Raw genomic sequence first — 21,819 nt, forward strand, 5'->3', positions numbered from 1 at the left:
ATTAAGTGAAATAAGTCAGAGAAAGATAAATATCATATGATATCACTTATATGTGGAATCTAAAAAAATGAAAAAAATGAATTTATTTACAAAATAGAAATGTATTTCTCACAGATACAGAAGATAAACATACGGAAAGGGGATAGTGATAGGGAAGGGGAAGGGAGAGGAGAGATAAATTTAGAGTTGGGGTTAACAGATACACACTGCTATATATAAAACAGATAAATAACAAGGACTTACTGCATAGCATAGGAAACTATATTCAATATCTTACATCTTATATCTATCTTATATCTACAATGGGCTTTCCAGGTGGCACTAGTGGTAAAGAACCCACTTGCCAATGCAGGAGATGCAAGAGACTCAGGTTCGATCCCTGGGTTGGGAAGATCCCCTGGAGGAGGGCTTGACAACCCACTCCAGTGTCCTTGCCTGGAGAATCCCACGGGCAGAGGAGACTGGTGGGCTATAGTTCATAGGATCACAATGATTGGAAACAACTGAAGTGACTTAGCACGCAAAAAGAATCTGAAAAAGAAAGTTTATGTGTATGACTGTATTTCTGTACTATACACCTAAAACTAACATAACATAATCAGTTAATGACACTTTAATTGAAAAATAGTTTGAAAGAAGAATTTAGATAGGGAGCCAACACCAGGAAGAGAGCATCACCAAAGAAAACTTTGTTTTATATGAGAAAGACTTCTCAGACTGGCAAGGCAAACATTCACCAAACATTTGCTCAGCCCATCTCCCTGTGAACCATCTTCCTCCCCTTTGAAATCCCAGACCACTACCACCTTCTCCTTAGCTCAGAGAACATTAAAAGAAAGAGAGAGAGAAACAAGTTTTGAATCTGGATTTTGAGTCCTAGCTATGTGAATCCATTGTCTCATCTACAGAAATGGTGAATGGCCATGCTGTCCGCCTAGGGTCATAGTGAGGCTGTGCAGGTCATGGTGAGGTCACATATTAAAGGGCTTGCTTGGCATGATGCCTAGGACCTAACGAGGACTCAACTATCAGAAGCTGCTGCAGAAATGTATGCTGATGTGCTGGGGATTAGAAGATCCATCTCCAAGGATGGTAATGCTTTGCTGCAGTGACAAGAATGTCACTGAAAAATAAGAGGCCATTTCCGCTGTGCTTCTCTGACCCTCAGTAGGACTATTACCTTGCTAGGGCTGTTGTAACAGAGTTTCACAAATTAGGTGGTTTAGGGAACAGAAAGTTATCTTCTCATGGTTCTTGAGGCTAGGAGGCTGAGATCAGGTGTTGGTGGAGTTGGTTCTGTCCCAGGCTATGAGTGAGAACCTGTCCTTGCCTCTCCCCTACCTCTGATGGTCTGCTGGCCATCTTTGTCGGTCCTTGGCTTGTAGATGAATAGCCTTCCTCGTTTTGCACCTTCATCTTCACATGTCAGTGTTTCTGCATCCAAATTTCTTCTTTTTATAAGGATACCTGTCAAACTGGATTAGGGGAGGGGACTTCCCTGGCGGTCCAATGGTTAGGCCTTTGCACTTTCACTGGTAAGGGTGTGGGTTCAGTCCCTGGTTGAGGAACTAAAATCCTGGCATGTGGCATGGTCAAAAATATAAATGAACTGGATTAGGGGACCAGCCTAATGACCTCATCTTAACGTGATCATCTGAAAAGATTGTTTCCAAATAAGGTCACATTCCTGGGCGGTAAGGAATCTGCCTGCTAATGTAGAGACTTAAGAGACATTGGTTTGATCCCTGGGTCAGGAAGATCCCCTGGAGAAAGAAATGGCAACCCACTCCAGTATTCTTGCCTGGAGAATCCCATGGAGGAGCCTGGTGGGCTACAATCCATAGGGTCAGAGAATCAGGAGCACCCTGGGCCTTAGGACTGCAGTATCATTTTGTGGGGGACACAGTTCAATTCATAACAGTCAGCATACCAACATTGTTTCCTTGTCAGATTAAGAGATTAGTCTAAGCCTCCACAGCTAGTGGGAAGATTGGGAAGGCAGGAGGGGACCTGAGCTGATTTTTAAGAGATGAGCTCTACAAATCATGCTACCTGGGAGAGGCCCATCCTCACTAAATCAAATGCTTCCAAACAGGCAGCAGCAGTTTGCTTATAGGCAAACAACAGTCATATCCATGTCTCCACTCTAACATTTGTAGCAGTCCCTATACCAATGAGCAAGCATCCACCTGCTTTCTATATGCTATGTCTCAACATTTGTTGGGATTCAGCCTTGATGTTATGCCACTGGGCCACTGTGAATGTTGCCCAGGTTGTGCACTGCACAACTCTGGAGGATATCATTTACATGATAGTCTATTCTGGACAAAAATATGCAGCAACCCTGAGACCACATCCAGTCCCCACACTCTACTTCTCAACTGTGATTTTCCATCTTGCAGCTTTGTGTTCGGGCTTATTAGTGGGACTCAGCTATGTGTGTGTGTGCATATGTAAAGAAGGGGAGAAGAAAAAGAAGAGGGAGAGAAGGGGAGAAAGAGAGACAGACTGGAGAGAGGAAGGGAAGAGAAACAAGAGATGTAACAGATCCCAATAGAATAGGCTGTATACAACCCTTGAAAAGGCTAACAACAGGAAAAATAACATTAAGTTCTGATAGTTCTTAGAAGAAAATCCATTAAATTATGGAGAAGTCAACCAGTGGCTTAGCCTTGGGCAGAATGCTTGTGCTAATTATAAAGGGATAAAAAAGAGTCACAGCGAAAAGCAAAGCTTTACTAACATGTACTTGAAGGCCATGTGCAGGATATAAAACTGAGACAGATTTTCAGATCAAGTCTGGAGCTGATGCTTGGAGTCTGGCCTCATTTCAAGCTGAAACATTTCGATGTTGAAGCAGGAAGATGATGAAAGATTGAAGGATGAAGCTTCAGTGCAAGGAAGAGCATATTCCTGATTTTTACAAGCTGGTATGCCACTTGTAGGGCTTTCCAGGTGGCACAGTGGCAAAGAACTCACCTGCCAGTGCAGGAGACAGAGGAGATGTGGGTTCGATCCCTGGGTCAGAAATGGCAACCCACTCCAGTGTTCTTGCCTGGGAAATCCAATGGACAGAGGAGCCTGGTGGGCTACAGGCCCTGGGGTTGCAAAGAGCTGGACACAACTGAGGGACTGAGCATGCATGCATGCATGTTACTTATGCTATATAACCGGCATGCTTACAGTGATTTGAGCAAATCATAACTAGAAAGAAACTATGCCAAATGTGATTAATTGGTGTTTATCTTCTTTGGGTGGTAGGGTACAATAGATCCCCTCTTTATTTTCTCCTCCTCTTCCTCCTTCTTGTTTTCCTCTTTTTTCTCTTTTTTGCATTTTCCTCAATGAAAGTAATTTCCTAAAGGAAAGAATCCCTTTTTTTAATTGAAGTTCTTTATGTAGATAAGGTAGCATACCAAATTTTTTTCCTCTAAAATGGCTAAAAGCTATTGTGTGATTTAGTTTCAAAAAAGTGTTCAGCATCAGAGGAACTAGGTTATTCTAGAAGGAAATGTACATGCTGGAATATGTAATATTCAGGAAGATGAATCCACACTTGGCCCCCAAAACAGCTGAGGCTAGATTTTATTTTTGCTTAGTCCTAATTTTAGTGTAGATGAAGCTCAGTCTTAGGGGCTAGAAACCAAATTCTCAAGCTTGGATAGCCAGAGTACTTTCTGAAGGCCATTTTATTTTTATGACCATTTGGTTCAGAATTAATGAGAACTACTTTGCATAGATATCATTTTATATTCTAAACAGTACCTTTTGGGGATTCTTCCACTCACCTTGTAGATATAGATTATCAAAGTTGATTTTTTTGTGTGTTCCCAACTCATTACTGGTCTAGTCTGTGAACCTCAGAGATAATTATCTTTTAAGGTCCACAATTTTAGAACACTTATCAGGTTATTAAAGTCACCAATTATGGTATAAAACACCCAAGGAATTTTGAGACTGATGGAGGGATTAAGAAAACCAACTTCAAAGATTCCATTGGGGAGGAAGGAGCACATGGGACAAGAAAAGCTTCTTTGTCCTGGTTGAATGCTCATAGTTTTACATCTTTTGAAATGTTCCTTTTTTCTTCTGAAAGAAGAGATAATTCTTCTTGTGAACAAGATCCTCAGAAGTCAACTGATGACTCTGAAATTTCAGAGAGATCTTCATGTCCCCAAAGTCTATTAAGCCACTAAAATGATTTTTGATCCCTCCAGGTGATGCAGTGGTAAACAATCTGCCTGCCGAGGCAGGAGCACAGGAGATGCGGGCTCGATCCCGGGGTCGGGAAGATCCCCTGGAGATGGAAATGGCAACCCACTCCAGTATTCTTACCGGGGAAATCCCGTGGACAGAGGAGCCTGACGAGCTACAGTCCATGGGATTGCAAAGAGTTGGATACAGCTGAGTGAGCATACACACAAAAAGCACACAGTAGTGGAAATATATTGTCATAGATGGAGAACCTTATGCTGTAATACAGATGGTGAAGATCTTTGTTGGTCTGGGAGCCACAGTGTCAGATACATTAACTCCATTCAAAAATATCTTTGAACGGCCATTCGGTGGTTGATTCTCAGGGCTGAAGGGAGCCAAAAGAATTTCCACTTCACTTGGTAGACAGAGTGACTTTCACCTTCAAACATGTTCTAAAAATACAGTGTCTATTTTAAAAAAGAAAAAACAGATCTTATATGGCACACTGCCAAAATTCAAAGAGTAGTTTAGGGAAATAAGGGAGGAAAAGGTAAGGAGGACCCTCCCCTCCCAAGGTAAACCCCTTGTTACAAACCTCAGTGATAAGAGTGTGCATTAGTGTTAGTTGCTCAGTCATTTCAGACTCTTTGAGACCCCACGGACCATAGCCCTCCAGGCCCCTCCGTCCATGTGATTTTCCAGGCAAGAATACTGGAGTGGGTTGCCATTTTCTCTTTTCACATTACCTCCACCTCATTTGCAGGAGGAATGAGGCTCCTGAGGCAGGACTTTGTTTCCGCCTCCTAGACAGTAGAGAGATGGAGGCACAGGGAAGATAGAGAGGGGAGGTTGCAATCCCAGCCACCAAGCAGGAGGCAGAACTGTGGACATCGCTGCTATAGGGGCCGCAGCCCAATCGGTGGTGCAACACCCTTGACGCGGGAAGTGTCAGCCTGCAGTCAGCGATGCCAACAGATGCTCACGGAGACAGGTCTTCTGCTCCCTCCAGACAGCTGGAACCACCATCAATGTCATGGTGACGCTCTGCAGAACATCCTTTTCCACGGCCATTCTTTATTTATATATATATTTTCTTAAATTTTATTTATTTCTGGCTGCACAGGGTCTTCACTGTTGCTAGGGCTTTCTCCGGTTGAGACGAGCAGGGACTGCTCTCTCGTGGCGGTGCTCGGGCTTCTCACTGCGGTGCCTCCTCTTGTTGCGGAGCATGGGTTCGAGGCACACGGGCTTCAGCAGCAATGGTGTACAGGCTTAACTGCTCTGCGACTAAGCGGGTGTGATCCTTGGGTTGGGAAGGTCCCCCTGGCGCAGGAAATGGCAACCCACTGTACTGTTCTTACCGAGGAAATCCCACGGTCTGAGGAGCCTGGTGGGACACAGCGGGGCATGCACACGTGAACCAAGGCAGACCGACTCTCATCCACTGCACTGTCAGGGAAGTCCTCCTCTGCCTTTCTCTTCGAAGGCTCTGTTCCGAGATTTAGTCCCAGATTCATATCTTCTGACCACGTCTCTCTGGTCAGCGGGTCTTCACATAGGCCACTGAATCCTTTTTTACAATTCACTGAATTGTAATATGTGTATAGCAGCTAGTACATGCCAGGCACTGTTTTAAGTAGGTGTGGACAATATGAGCCCATTTTATCTTCACAGCAGCCCCACAAGGTGGATATTACTAGTATCATCCTTATTCCCTGTGAGGCTCAGAAAGGAAAAGTATCTTGCCCAAGGTTATACCCCTGGTAGATGGTGCCAAATTTGAGCTCAAGCCATCTGAATACAGAGTCCTTGCTTATAACCACTAAGTTATGCTGTCATCAAATAAAGCTTGGCATCTCGCTCCCAAAAAAGGCATGAAAGGAGGGATAAGGGTGAAGGGCCTCCAAGTCCCCTCACTCCAGATCAACTCTGTCTTGCGGTCCAGACTTTTTCAGCAAGAGATGAACTCCTCTCCCTAGAGCCACCCCATGCCTGGTTTCCCTCCAGGGTCAAAACCTCAAAGTGTTAAACACACCTGCTCCTGGGGCAGCTGCTGCAGAGTTCAAACCTGCTCACTGGGAGAAACAAAACCTACTTCTTTGGCTTTGTTCTCCAGTGGTGACCCTAAAACCCAGCCTTAGACACAGCAGAAGGTATTGTTCTTGGCATGTTAGTTAAACAACACCTGTTATGAGTCACACACACAGAACAGACTTGTGGCTGCCGAGGGGGCGGCGGGCAGAGGGGTGGGTTGGGGGTTTGGGATTAGCAGATGCAAACTGTTATACATAGATTGGGTAAGCAGCAAATCCTACTGTGTAGCACAGGGAACTATATTCAATATCCTGTAATAAACCACAATGGAAGAGAATATGAAAAAGGACATATATATAAAGAGATGTATAATTGAATCACTTTACTCTACAGCAGAAACTAGCATAGCCTTGTAAATCAGCAAGACTTCAATAAAATAATTTTTTAAAAAAATGATACCTGTTCCCATTGGCGTTCAGACCTCAGACTGGGACAATGTTTTTCATTGTCCTTTGAAATCATCCTGTGACCTTGATCTAGATAAAAGACATCAGCAGAAGTGTTGAGACAGATGATCAAATCACATAGCTAGGCGAGTGAATCTTCAGATCAGTGCATACAAATCACCTGGAGATCATGTTAAAATGCAGATTCTGATTTGGTGGCTCCTGAGAGATAACCTCTGAGCCCTTGGAACATCTGTCTGGTCAGTGTCTTTGTTTACTGGTGTACCTTGGTCTGTGATGGATAATTTATGCCAACAGTGTGATGTATGGTGGAGACCTTGCTTGACCTCTGGAGGCTGGGTAACTAAGGTTAGCCATGCCCACTTGACTGACCTCTCTCAAGTCAAGTCCCTGGACACTAAGGCTCCAGTCAGCTCCCCTGGTTAGCAATACTTCTATTGTTATACAGATTTTCTGGGAGAATTAAGCACTGTTGGTACGAATACACGAGAGGAGGACCACTGGAAACTATCTCATCTCTCCTGAACTCTGTCCTACCTGCCTTTTACTTTTGTTGATTTTTGTTGTTGTTATTGTTCAGTTGCTAAGTCATGTCCAACTCTCTGCCACCCCATGGACTGCAGCATGGCTCCCCTGTCCTGCACTATCGCCTGGAGTTTTCTCAAATTCATGTCCATCGAGTCGGTGATGCTATCTAACCATCTCATCCTCTGCTGCCTCGTTCTCCTTTTGCCTTCAGTCTTTCCCAGCATCAGGGTCTTTTCTAGGTCAGAATACTGCAGTGCAAAGCAAGATCATAGGACCTTCCGGTCACATCCTCCCAGTCCTCCTCACCCCAGCCCTGCCAGTGGCAGAAGCTTTTCTCCTTGACGGTAGCTAGACTGAAAGGCCCTGCTCATTTCTTAAGATCAGTGGTGTTTCTCTTCTCTCTCCCAGGTGGCATTACTAACAAGGAGGGCAGGGGACCCTTAGGATCTGGTCTCCCACTTCTTCAAGTTAAACTTGTCCTCACTCATTCTGAAAGGCGCTTACCTTTAACCCATACTTACTTTTGAAACGTTTTAACTGTTTGTTTCCATTACTTCCAGGATATGTTTCCTTTAAAAACAAATTACACTTGTGATATTGTTATTTATAGTAAGAAACATACATTAGGTCTCCATCCCTGTTGCTGGCACACAGCTACTAAAGCCCTGAGGATTTCCTAAGAAAAAAGAGTAACAGGAGCATCTCTGGTTCTACTATTTGCTCCTTTGTCATCAGTTTCTGAAATTCTGAAAGACCTCCAGTTCCATAAAGGTGGAAGAAGTATCTTATTATTCATAACAAGCCCTTTTCAACCACACTAGACTTTATGTTAATGAGGTAGTTTTGGAAAGTCACTAAGGATGGGGGGCTGGTTGTTAAGGGAATCAGCCGGGTGACTGGAGGGTTGGAACTTTCAGTCTCATGCCCCAATCTTCTGGGGAGGGTGGAGGGAATGGCTAGTAATATAATCATACGTGCGTAATGAAGCCTCCATAAAAACCCCAGAGGACATGGTTTAGAGACCTTCAGGTGACTTCCCACGTGGTGCAGCAGTAAAGACCTGTCTGCCAGTGCAGGAGACCTGGGTTTCATCCCTGGGTCGGGAAGATCCCCTGGAGAAGGAAATGGCAACCCGTTCCAGTATTCTTGCCTGGAAAATCCCATGAACAGTGGAGTCTGATCACAAGAGTCAGATCGAACTTAGTGACTAAACAACAAGGGTTGGGGATCACAGAGATTCTGGGAGATTCTGCTGCCTGCAGAAGGCACAGAAGCTCTGCACCTCGATCCCCATCCCGGGCCTAATGCGTCTCTCCCACCTGTCTGTTCCTGAGTTAAACTCTTTCCTAGTAAACCCTTCATCTAGTAAGTAAATTATTTTCCTGAGTCCCATGAGTTGCTCTAGCAAATTAATTGAACTCAAGGAGGAAACCTCCCATTTAAAGCCAGTCAATCAAAAGCACAGGTGACAACCTGGACTTCTGACTGGTGTCCAAAGTGGGGACAATCTTGTGGGACTGAGCCCTTAACCTGTGGGATGTGACACTGTCTCTAGGTAGATGGTGTCAGAACTGAGTCAAATCGTAGGACATCTGATCGGTACCCTCGGAGACGTGGGGAACTGCTTGGGAGTGTTGGATGACACTCACCAGACACTGATTATATTCGTGCCTAAATCTAGGCAGGTCTTCTTGTACAATGCCTGTGCATATGTGCTTAGTCACTCGGTCATGTCCGATTCTGTGTGACCCCATGGACTGTAGCCTGCCAGCCTCCTCTGTCCATGAAATTCTCCAGGTAAGAATACTGGAATGGATTTCTGTGCCCTCCTCTAGGGGATCTCACCGACCCAGGGATCCAACCCACCTCTCTTACATCTTCTGCATTGGGAGGCTGGTTCTTTACCACTAGCGCCACCTAGGAAGCCCCATACCATGTCTAACACTGTGCATATCTATCAGCAGAGGCTGCCAGCCATGGTGCTCATCACTGTCATGAAGATTATACACAGAGTTACCGGACGCTATTCAGACGCACCATACAGAGACACAGCAACATGCCTCTTATTCACAGATCCTTCCTCTTGCTCAGATATCCCACCTTTAATGGACATTTCCCCTTTCTGATGCTCAGCATCTACACCTCTTCCTGGGGCTGGAGAACTGTCTACTCTATGACTCTTGGTGGAAGGCAGAGCTCATCAACCAAGAGGGAAGCTAAGGGCTCTAGAACCTGTTTTCCTGTTCCCCTCAGATGCTGCCTCCACCTGGGATTCTGACACTGAGGGTACCGACTGGAAGAAGCGGGTACCTGGGGATTCATCCCAGTGACAGAGGCAGCCCAGCCATTTCTGGTCTCCAGGGTAAGAGCAGCAATCAGCCAGCTGTGGTGTTGAGTTCAGATTGGAATGCGTATGATTATGGCCAACCAGCTGCTCATCTCTTCCTGCCTGCGCTGTGGGCTTCCAGCTACTCATGTCTTTTCAGTAAATGGCTTTTCCACTTGTACCAGACAGAGCTAGTTACTCTGGCTTAAAACTCAAGATACTGACTGACATTATTCTTAAAAAGCGCCTGCCTCCCATCACCTTCGGCCTCCCAATATCTAGGGAAGATTTCCTCCCCAGGAGTGAGCTAGAAACATTTAAAAGGCACATGGGTGGAAAAGAACTGGAATTCTAAGGTGGGGATAGGGATGATGAAGACTGTTAAGAGAAATTTCTCTCCTTACTAAGCTAAGAAATAGGATGGCAAGTTAGAATGTAACCAGTAATTTGAGCATCTTATAAAGCCTTTAAAAAAATGTTATGAATGTCAACACTAGGAGAAAAAGAACAATAGTTTCCTGGTTTTTCTCTGAATCCCTACCCATGCCCCAACCCCCAATGTGAAAATCATGTGCCTTTGGCTTACACGTGCTTGAAATGTTCACTGTCTACTTCCTTCAGGATTACAGTTTTCAGTCTGTTACCTACATGAGTCATTCAATTTTCTTCCCCCCCGTACAACGCCTGAGGGAGAACCATCATTTACCATCCAAGAGCACGGGGTCGACCCCTCTTCTCCAAGCAGACACAATCACTTAAAACACACAACATGATCTTCTTTATTTAATTGTTTAATCAGTTTACATTCCACAACTGACAGGTTATTTATTTTTATTTTTTCCATGAACAAGTCATTTAATTAATTACCAGACACTTTTTTTTTCCTTCGATCGATGGAAATACAGTATTTCTGCCAAATTCGAAAAAGAAAATTGCAAGATGCAGTCAGTGTCAGAAGTCCCCAAATGCTCTCTGCTTCCTCAGTTCTTGCAAAGTCACAGGAACCTGGCAATTTCCCTTTTCATCCCGCCCCTCCCACGTCCCTGTTAAATTCACCTCTCAGAATAGCACAATAGTTTCGAGATCTGGTTTGGATCACCTTTCCTGTAATTAATTAACTATGAGAAGGAACAGACAGTACAATAGATCTGATAAGATGTAGCATTCTTGTTAAGATTAAACAACATGTATTCACATCGTATCAGAACAAATGAACATAATATTTAATCTTATTTTAGCACCAATAACCACAGGAATTGCTACCTCCGAGGGCAGAGGTGATATTGGAATCCTGCAGAACACATCACACCTTGTCTAACCAATCAGAAAGCACTATGCAAATTAAAGGTAAATCAATGTCTGTTGACTGAGCAATAATCTGGTGGACCATAAACACTCCAGGTGTTTCGAGAGTTCTGTCGGCTATGGTCCCTGTCTAATGACCATATATAAAACATACTCACCGAATCAGCTCATTCTCTTTTGCTCCGTAACACAGGGCTCAGAACATGGTATTTTAAATGAACCCAACCATGTCATATTGACTCTTCAAAATGCTTTGAGAATGCCCAGGGGTTGTTTGCTTGCATTTTATTCTGTACTCAGCACTAAGATCTCACTTCTTGTCTCCACCCCCAAAGAGGTTTCTCCAAATCTAAGGAAGGCCTCCAGGCAGGGAAGAGAGGTGGGCAACAGTGGACCCCGAGTCCCAGTGTAAGGGACAGAGCCTGTCATTGCCACCTCCTAGGAGACCCAACCTGCCTGTGGCCACTACTCTTTTCACTGCTCTTTTAGCATTTAAGGAAAGTTAGGGGTTGAGAAAACAGCTCTGAATGTTGGTGAGATGCTATTAGCAGGTGACTGGACCAGGTGACAAGAGGTTGTGGAGACCTCTGTCCCTGACAAAGACAAGGTCCGTCTGGCCCTCTCTCCACCCTTAGATAAAGGGCATCTCGATAAAGCATAAGCTAGAGTTCCTATAGCTGAAAAAAGTGACTTGCTTGGTGGCTTCTAGAACTCTGATGGGTCACCTGGGTCTGTGTCCAGGGGCAGCACCGACCCTCTGGGCCAGATGTGACGTGTTTGACAAGCAGCAGTCCTCTCCTCGGCCAGGATGGCAGCCTGGACATTGCTCCTGGGCTTTCTACTCAGGGCCAACACAGATCTCCAGCCTGTTAGCCATGAGATTTTAGTGACTCACAGGTGAGGGGGGATTCCAACTCCTAACCAAGAGTCTAAATCTTTGCTGTCTTATATATGGTAGCTGGTGGCCTCGTGGGGTTACTGAGCCCTGGAAATGTAGCTGGTCCAAAGTGACGTGTTTTCTAAGAGCAAAATTCACATTGAATTTTGAAGACTTCATTTGGGAAAAAATAAAAAATAAAGAACATCAAATAGCTCAGTAATTTTTATACTGAGTCCATGTTGAAATGATACTTTTTGATTCCATGTTGAAATGATACTTTTTTTTTGATATGTTGGGTTCAAACAGATACTAAAATTAATTGCACCTGTTTCTTCAGACTTTTAAAAATGGGGCCACTAGGATATTTAAGATGGCATATGGTGCTTGCATTGTATTGTATCTGCTGGACAGCACTGCCCCCAGAGATGGTCACTGTGGACCATCAGAGAGCAGAAAGGTTTGGATCGATAGTATCACGGAGGAGGAAGGGTTAGGTCACTGGCCAAGCTTGGTGTGAATCCCAACCCTGGAGCAGCTAGTCTTCTCAGTCCTAGGGGAAGGCAGCTCTTCGTATTATAGGATTACCTGCCCATGTTCCTCTTTCCTACTTCTTCTTCGGGGTGCCCAGCCTTCTGGGGATCCTTCTCTGCTGCCATGCTGAGGATGCCCTGTGATTCTGCCATCTGCTCCTCCAAAAGTTTTCTTTATCTTACCTCTATCGCCACACCAACTCTGCTGCCCACCACCCTCTCCCCTCCCCTCCCACCAAGGCTTTCATCATTCTGATTTGATCGCATCCTTTTCAGACCCCCTGCTTCAAACAGTACCCGCAGGTTGGTAGAGTAAGTCATAGATTACAAAGCAATTCACACACATCATCTCCTTTGAGACTCTTCCTCCTTCTGACAGCGCTCTGTCAGTAACGATAGTAAAATGAGATCGTCAAAGTGGGCGGAAAGGCATCTGAGAATGAAAAGGTAGATAAAAGGCTTTGGACTCTGAGCACAAACTGGCTGTTAGCTTGAGGTTACTTTCCGAGGAGTGAAAGCGTGGGGTGAGAGCAGCAAGGAGGGACTCTCGAATGTACCTCCCACGGTAAGCGCGCTCCAGCACGGGTTCGAAGCCTCTCCCAAGATAGCAGCAGGACGGCCAAGGTGACTGGGCACCCCAGGAGCCCTGGAAGCCCCCCTGTTTGGCTGAGAGGACGCAGAGACAACGGTGAGGTAACAAGATTCGCCCAAGGCCCCGAGCGAGCCAGTGACAAAGCGATTGATACCACCCCCGGATCGGGTCTCCCTGTTGACCTTCGCAATAACCTTCACCTTCACACTTGGATGACTTGCTTCTACTTTTCAGAAAATACATTTCACTTGAAAGGCCAAAACCTTTCAAACAGAGAGTTCCAAGCAGACACTTGTGACTGTCAGAGCAACAACCAGGAAAAAAAAAAACAACCTCCTGGGCCAACAGCTTCCCTGACTTGGAATCCCACCCAGAGTCGGGGTTTCCAGGCAGTCCACATAAGTCCTCAGAAAACTGAGGGCTACAGCAATGCATTTGTCTGGTCTCAATTCCCTTCCCGCTATTTTCAGTTTCCATTTTTATTTGTACATTTTTACAGATAGTCTGGAATAGCGAAACAGTCACACCATGGGTGGAGATGGGGAAAGAGGAGGAGGAGTTATGAAAGCTCAGTATGTGAAAGGCAGATTTATAGTCACAGCAACACAGACACACTGATACACTCAGGCCAGAAAAGGTCTACGGTGACCCAGAGAGGAAGGCAAACGCGCAGCCAGGAGAGGACAGAGGGACACAGAGGTCCCCGAGGAGCGAACACCCAGTCCTGGGAAGTGAAGGGCAGGGGTTGCAATTGCTGAGGTTGGTGTCTAGCAGAGTGAGGCCAGGTTTGAGTTACAGCTGTGGGACCCCTGTGCTGATACCCAGTTTTCTGTTTCTCAGTGGTGGACACACACCCCCTGCGGCTGGATGGTTCCTCCATCCCTGGCCGGGCTCCAACCATACTGGGAGCAATGAACGACTCAGCTTTCCCTTAGAGCAGGTCTCATCGTAACACTGTAAGCTGATCCCCTGCAAAGCAGAAAGCATGCTGACCCTTTGGGAAATGCAATATTTCCTTGTTTAGAACCTAGGATTGAGTTTTCCCCCAACAGGATCGTGCCCAGAACAACTCCCAGTGAATGCATCATAAGAACCTATAAGAACCCATGTGCTTCTGACAAAGCCATCTTCTTCATCAACTGACCGGAGAAAGAAGATCCCAGTGGCTTAACACTCATTCCCATCTTCAACTTAAAAGACCATTAGAATGTTTCAGAAGTCTGATGTGTTCCCAACCCCTTAGGCAAGAACAGAGAGAATTATCAATGCTAGGAGAATGTTAAAATAAAATAAAATAAAATAAAATAAGTAAGGCATTGAATATGTGTCTTGGTTAACAGTTAACCGTTTTAGCTCATTTATGCTATTTTCTACGTATGGTTTACTTATTTCATCTCCTCTGGGAATAAAAAAGAGGGAGTAAGAGTGCTCTTGACAAAATTGACTTTGGATAAAAGGAAGGAAGCCTGAGAGTGGGTAAATTAAGGAGCCGACTTCTCTGAGGAACCTGGATGACTGAATAAAATCCGCATGCTTAAGTGGGGTAGTACGGCCTGTTCAGCAGCGGGTCCTCTCATTCTAGGTTATCCTTTCTGCAGTGAAGCTCAGAAAACACATGGAAGAATCCCATTCAGTGGGGGCTTGACTGCTGCCGGAGAATCTGAACAGTGTATAATTTATATGACACTTCTGGTTTGCAAATGACTTTGCAGTTTCTTGGTTACCCTTAATATACCATGAGGTAAAGTGTTAGCACTATCCTCATTTTGTGGATGAGGAAGTTCAAGTATGGAGAATACACAGTGCCCAGAGTCACCAATCATTTCAGCGCGGAACTGAAATGAGATGGACAGTAACTGCATTATACAACTATAGCTGAATTAGCGAGTTACTCTGGCTTCAGTACTTTTATATCTATCATTAGATTGAGATGGCACTCCAAAAGAAAAGAAATAGAAAAAAAAAAAGCAGCAGCAGCAGAAAGAAATCACAAAGTAGGAATGTTTTAGCTCTGTTCTACACTGACCCTAAGCTCTGGCACTGAGCCACTTCAAATGCCTGTTTGCTACCTCTGGGGGTTCAGAGCCCCGTGCTCTCACTGCCCTGAACACAGGCTCAACTCTACACGACCCCAAGGACTGTATCCCACCAGGCTCTCTGTCCATGGAAGTCTCCAGGCAAGAATACCGGAGTGGGTTGCCATTCCCTTCTCCAGGGGAACTTCCAGACCCAGGGATCAAACCTGGGTCTCCTGCATTGTAGGCAGATTCCTGACCTTCTGAGCCACCAGGGAAACCCTCAACTCCACACATACCAGTGTGGTTCTGCACTCCTGGGCTGTGCCCCAGGCCCCACTGCCAACCCAGAGACACCACCGATGAGGCAGGCATCGGGGCTACAGCCATTATGATGTCTCACAGACATGGAATTACGAACAACCTTCTAGGACGTTTTTCTTTTGTATTTTATTTTTCTAATTTTCTACAATGGGTAAGTGTTATTCAGGAAGAAAAAAAAGTCAAATAGCCAGTAACAATGGAGTCTAAGAACTAACAATGTTTAAGAAATATTTTGCCCCATGGAGATGTCGATGGAAAGAGGGCAAACCCAGCCCACCATGCTGGCTGTGTTGAGGGACACCAGGAGCTTCTGTGACCATCAGTTGAGGGGGGCTGGTTTAAAACTGTCCCCTTACTGTTACTGTGCTGGAAGACAGCACAGAAGCCAACCCAGCTGCTATGTACCGACTACTTCTATCTGTGGTCAAATCACCCCATGACTCATCATTCCGCCTTGGAAAGGGCTGGACGAGTCCCTGGGGCAGAGGGAACATACTTTGAAGAACGGCTTCTCTTTAGTTAGGAGAAGCAAGCACATATCCCTCACAAATCACACCAAAGATGACCAGAGTGTACCTCTTCCCACTCCTTCCCTCCCAGATACTTGACAATCAGTTCACTAATGCTCTCATCACTGGCTCGATGGACATGAGTTTGAGCAAGCTCCGGGAGTTGGTGATGGACAGGGAAGCCTGGCGTGCTGCAGTTCATGGAGTCATGAAGAGTCGGACAACACCGAATGGCTGAACTGAACTGAATGCTCTCATCCAGGTGAAGGGACCATCTTAAACACCTCTGGCTGATGTACTTGATTTCACGTCCCTGAATCTGACTCAGGTGGGCAGCTTTGGAGCCCTAAGCAGCCCATCCTCCCACTAAGTCAGGACAACTACATGAAGTTCTTTCATCTTGGATCTCTCATCGTGATTGTGGATGAATATTAAGATGTACAGCCCAGACTCAGAGTCTCAGGGCACCTTCTTCCCTCATCAAAGGAAAGGCAAGCATTGCTAGGAGGAACTGCTCACTCCCAACCAGAGAATATACCCAAAAGGCACCAAGGCCCAGGGTGCCACATGTGGACATGTGAAGCAGGAAGGCTTTGTCTTGATACGGTGGAGTCATTGAGTCTTTGTGACTTTGTGATCCCTGAAATGAAAAAGGTCTAGTTCTTAAAAGGCTGGGGCTTGTAGGAGGATTGAAGCTGGAACAGGCACACTTGACATTTTCTTACACTTTGATGCCAGGGAAACACAGAACTCATGAAACCTACAGCCCCAACAAACAAGGAATGAGGGGGGTGCTGTTTGGAGCATATGAGCCTGTCTGAAGACAAATTCCTTAATTATTTTATTTGACTGAAGTTGATGTAGAGGGACAGTGGAAGTGAGTAGAGAGAAAGGAATAGCAAACAGAAGAAGAAACCAAAACTCTCAAGATGGGGAGAGAAAGAAATAGAACCTCTTTCCAGGCAGGCACCCCACTTTCCTGAATCCCAAGGGCAAGGAATAAAGTCCCAAGGGCAAGGAATAAAAGCAGAAATAGGCCCTGGGCTCAAGGTCTACTTGCATGGAGCTCAGAGCACATAAACAGTATAGGCTTTGTCTATATATCTGTAGGGAATTTGACCTTGACCTGGAGTGTGGGCTGGTGGGTAAGGCTGCTGACCGTGAATCCCACCAGAGGGTTGGGTCCTACTCTGACCTGGCGTGAGCAGGGTCTGAGCTAAAGAGGCTCACAGACTGAGCCTCCTCCTTCCTCTCTTCCTGGTCTTCTTCCTCAGCTCTCACAGCACGACAGCTTCAGTAGGGGCTTGGGGTGGCACGTCTTTATCTGGGATCAAGTCCCTGTGCTGGAAGGATCGAGGTCACCAGAGCGGTTCTCCTACAGCCAGGACTGGCCATATGCCCAGAGCTTCCATCCTGTCTGTGTGGCCAGGCCTTACCTGGCCCTGAGCAGACCCAGACCCAGAATGTGTGCATCTATACCTTTCTGACCAAAAAGCCAGGTCCAAGCTCCTGCTCTGCTAATGGTGAGCTGAGCCCAGGTGGTTTCCTTCTTTCCTAGAAGTTCTCCTAACATTTTAGGGACACTTCAAAGGGATGCAGAAGGCTGTGTTAAAGGTCTGTTATAAAGATGACCTGATGCGAAGAGCCGACTCATTGGAAAAGACCCTGATGAGATGGTTGGATGGCATCACCGACTCAATGGACATGAGTTTGAGCAAACTCTGGGAGACAGTGAAGGACAGGGGAGCCTGGCGTGCTGCAGTCCATGGGGTCACAAAGAGTCGGACACCACTTAGCAACTCAGCAGCAACAACAATAAAGATGAGCAGTTGGAGAGAGTGGATGATCTATTTATGGCAAGCACAGGATTTTTTTAAAAAGGGTATAAATCACAGGTTGGTGAACAGTACTGGTTCCTTAAGAAAAGTTACTTAAGAAGAATTTAAGTGACTGAATACACATTGCCCTGTTTGGAATTTCTTTCTCCATTTTCCCACAGCTAGAAACTAGCTGAAATTTGGATCTGGTCACAGACAAGCCCTCTGCCCCAAACGGATGCTGGTGGACATCCACCTCTCCCTGCCAGGTGGAGCCCAGTCCAGATGCCTGGAAGCGAGGCACATGTCTCGCAATCTGAGATACTTCCCCTTACTGTTCCTCAAGCCCAAGTATGCCTTTCCCCTGAAGCAGGAAATTGAACTTTTCAAAGAAAATTATTTTTTTAAAAATTCCCTAAACAATTGAAACACTGGGTTCTCCTGAAAATTCTCTCCTTTCTCATAGAATAAATCCTCTGTTTTAAAAGTCACCTTTAGAAGTACATTTGGGAGCTAACAGCATTTCCTGCCCAGTCGTCTCCCAGCACCCCATGCACAGGGCACTCAGACGTGAGCCTTTGTGCAGAAGCTGACCCGTGTCGCTAGCAAGGAAGTCTTGAGTAGTGCACCCAGATCTGCATCCAGGTGTGCATTGACACAAATGTACACAAAATGCACCAGAGATACAGACACACAGAGACCCACACTCACATCCATCCATGCACATCAGATGCCCTATTTGGACGTGAATTGCACACACACATACACACACAGTCAAAAAGAGAAGATGAGGAGAGAGGCAGGACTTGGAGCCTGGTGGGTGGAAGAGTGAGAAGGGAGATGGTTTCATAGGTGGGGAAAGGGGGGAGCCGGAGGGGAGATGGGGCAGAAGACAGGGAAATGAAACAGAGGGCATGGCCAAGGGGGAAGGCTGCTGAGTGGGAGGCAAATTGCCCAGAGCACATTCAGTTATGAAGCAACTGAATCCTCGGCTACGCGGTGGACCCATGGCTGGACAGCTCGGGGAATTCACTCTGCCTCCCAGGGCTGCCCGGCCCCTGCGGGGTCACTGACATGACCGCTGGCCGCTGTTGCCCACTCCTGCCAGCAGATCCCGTCCCCACAGCTTTCACAACCCTCTGGCTGACATCACAGCTCGCCAACACCTGCAGTGCCAACACGCTCAACCGAGCCTGGGACACCGGGCTGGATCGAGGCCACCTCTGCTTGGATGCTAGCCACCACGATGGCGATTTTGGGATTCATGGCCTTGAATATCAAGAGGGAAAGGACGGAGATGGCAAGAGTCAAGAGTTCTCCGTGAATTTACACAATATCATACAAATTGGAGCCCATGGGACATGGTGGCTCTCTCTGCATGGGACCCATTTTCTCTCGTCTGTACAGAGTCGCCCCTAGGAAAGGGGTGGATGTCCAGTGACAAAGGACAGCTTCCATGACGGGAAGGGAAAGGTCTCGTTTGGTGTACGGACTTTATCCAGCGGTAGCTGAGGCCACTCCCCTTCTCCCTCTTGATCCACGCTCCCTTCTTCGCTCATGGCTTGTGTGCCCAGATGTGTCTTGAACTCCCAAAGTTAGGGCGCCGAGTCCCGTGGCGTCCCAGGCCTGGGATGTGCAGAACGCAGGTCCTCTGCCCAGGGCTTATGTTCTCGGTTCTGCCCTCAGGGAATTTCAGCTGCACTAAAAATAATAGGAAAATGCAACACAAATGACAGAAACCCCGCACTCAGCAAACACAGACGCACACACACACAGCAGGGATGTCAAACTGCAGAACTGGCACCCACAGAGGCCCACCCCCGTGATGCTTCCTAGTTCCTGAGGCCTCCATCCTGGGCCATGAAACCACCACAAATGATAGACAACAGTCATGATCCAGTAGTATTTTTAAAAGGTGAAAAGAAAAAAAAGGAAACCATCCAAAGTTGTTGCGCACGATCGCGCGCGCGCACACACACACACACACACACACACACACACACGAGGGTTACTCCAAGGCTCCGATCTGCCCAGGGAGTGCAGGCTGGGTTTGGGGCAGGGCGGCCTCTTGTTTAACTGGGTGTAAGGCAGTTGGAAGGTGAGACTGGGCTTTCTGAGCATCCACGGAAGTGTACTTTCATTGGTGTGGGTCTTGCGTCTCAGCAGGGCGTTCTCTCCCCCTTCCCACCTCCGGAACTTCATCCAAAAGTTTGGCAGCAGAGAGAAAACTTCCTTGTCGGTGGGTTTTCTCCTCTACTTTCTGGTGAGTCGCTGGTCGGCCAGGAAGGAAATCAGAACGGGAAGAGCAGGAGAAGAAAATGGTTCTGGAAATGGCCTCGAAGATCTGGTTACATTCTATGAACTAAGGGCGCTGTTTCTCTGCGGTAGGATCGGGGTTGGGGTGGTGTCCCCTCCTGTCGGCTCAGGGGATGGCATTTTCTTGTCTACACCTGTGCCACCCTGGACCACAGGCACCGTCTCTTCCCAGCCTGCCCCCCCATGCCCCCATCCTTGTGAGTGGTGGGAATCAGGACCCTGTCTTTGAGGGGTGATGCTCACGCTGTCCTCAAGAAACCACGGAGTCAGAAGTTACAAATCGATGGAAGAGCCACATGAGGGGAACGCCGTCCCCCATCTCGGTGATGAGGTGACACAGAGTCCGGCGAGATGTGGGTGCCTGAGCCAACCCCCACTGTGCCTTGGCACTGGCATTGTCTTGATTGAGTTTTGTCATATATATGTATATTATATATATATTTATATATATATATGTGTGTGTGTGAGTATGGGCTTGTTGTTTTAGCACACTGTCCCGTTCTCGGGTCTGGATTTGGGGCAGTTGGTCCTCGGGACAGGTTGGACAGAAGGGGCCAAGGTACAGAAGAATCCCGAGATCAGCGTGAGGCCCAGGCCCCCCCACGCACAGAACATGGACCATCCGTAGCCATGGCTGATGTCGTCAGGGAGTCCGTACAGGTAGCGGGGGTAACGTGACAGCTCAAAGTTGATCCCGGCCACACAGGTGCACAGTGAGATGATGCAGAAAGTTCCTGGAGGGGGAGGGGAGACACAGGGGAGGGGGGAGGGGGCAGCAGAGAAGGCGAGGGGAAGGAGAGGAAGAGAGAGAGAAGGGAGGTTTATTACATTTTTTTAGTTTCTTGAATAAGAAAAATGAAAAGATGCAGGTTAAGGGTAACCTGCTAATGAGATCAACATTTGGAAACATTCATGGAGAGGGGAATAGTATCAAGGCTGCCTCACGCTCAGTAACTGCCTGGTCTTGGACACACTCAGGATGTTTCTCTCCTTTGGGAAAATCCTAACAATAAATCACAGGCCAGGTTGTGCAGGGTGAAGCAAAGCAGAAAAGCATTCAGCTCATTTTTCGAAAGCGTTTAAAATTCATTGTCTTTCTTTGGAGACGCAGAAAACACCCCCTTAGCTACTTCTTTAAAGAGAAAAACATCTTTATTGCTTTCTTTTCCACATATAACATCTTACACAATATTGGGTTTTCCTTTAATCCGTTTACCAACTAGTCGTCCAAATCCTGGAAGCCTTTTCCCATAAGACAACATTGACCAGAGTGATTTCTGTGGAACACCAAGCCTACGAGAAAACTCCTTTACGGTGAAGCAGAGGCAGTAACTCTGGGAAACTTTGCACGTGACTTCTCACCCAAGAAGATGCATAATCCACAGTGAGGTAAGTTAACCTGTCCGACCTAGGGGTATTTCACAAACTTATTACACGGTGCTCCTTCAAACAAAAACAAAAACAAAACATATTGCTTAGGAACCTTCCTGGTGGCCCAGTGGCTAAGACTCCACACTCCCAATGCAGGGGGCCTGGGTTCAATCCCTGGTCAGGGAACTAGATCCCACAGGCCCCAACTAAAGACCCCACATTCCGCAACTAAGACTCGACACAGCCAAACAGAAAACAAAACAAAAAACTCCAGAAAAACAAAGACAAACAAAGAAAACCACTGCTCATATTAACCTCCAGTGAGAAAGCTGCTACAAGAGACAGAACGTTATCAAATAGAATCCTAAGCCCACTTTTAGCCAACAGAGATGTGATGTACCTAAAATGAGTTTAAGAGCTTTTCTTGATTTTCCCTGCATCTTGTTTGCTCCGTCGCCGCAGACGGGACAGTAACAGCCTGAAGAAATATGCAACGTTTGGGAAGGCTGGGTGGGGTTGATAGTACTGCAGGGGCCCAAGCACTTTAGTGGCTGTGATATGTGTTTCCAAAGGTGACTAAGTCAGGAGCAGAGCAGAGGGCAGTGTAT

General features: G+C 46.5%; 1 protein-coding gene across 1 annotated transcript in view; it reads right to left on the minus strand.

The window, feature by feature from the left end:
- Positions 1-10,307: 10,307 nt before the first annotated feature.
- TMEM178B (transmembrane protein 178B) overlaps positions 10,308-21,819 on the minus strand; it is a 394,159-nt gene continuing 382,647 nt past the window's right edge. The window contains exon 4 of the mRNA XM_070464787.1: positions 10,308-20,574. Within this exon, the coding sequence (XP_070320888.1) occupies positions 20,324-20,574 (251 nt within the window). The 3' untranslated portion in view covers positions 10,308-20,323. The remainder of the gene's footprint in view (positions 20,575-21,819) is intronic.

This window comes from Odocoileus virginianus, chromosome 1 (assembly GCF_023699985.2).
Source record: "Odocoileus virginianus isolate 20LAN1187 ecotype Illinois chromosome 1, Ovbor_1.2, whole genome shotgun sequence".
Lineage (NCBI taxonomy): Eukaryota > Metazoa > Chordata > Mammalia > Artiodactyla > Cervidae > Odocoileus > Odocoileus virginianus.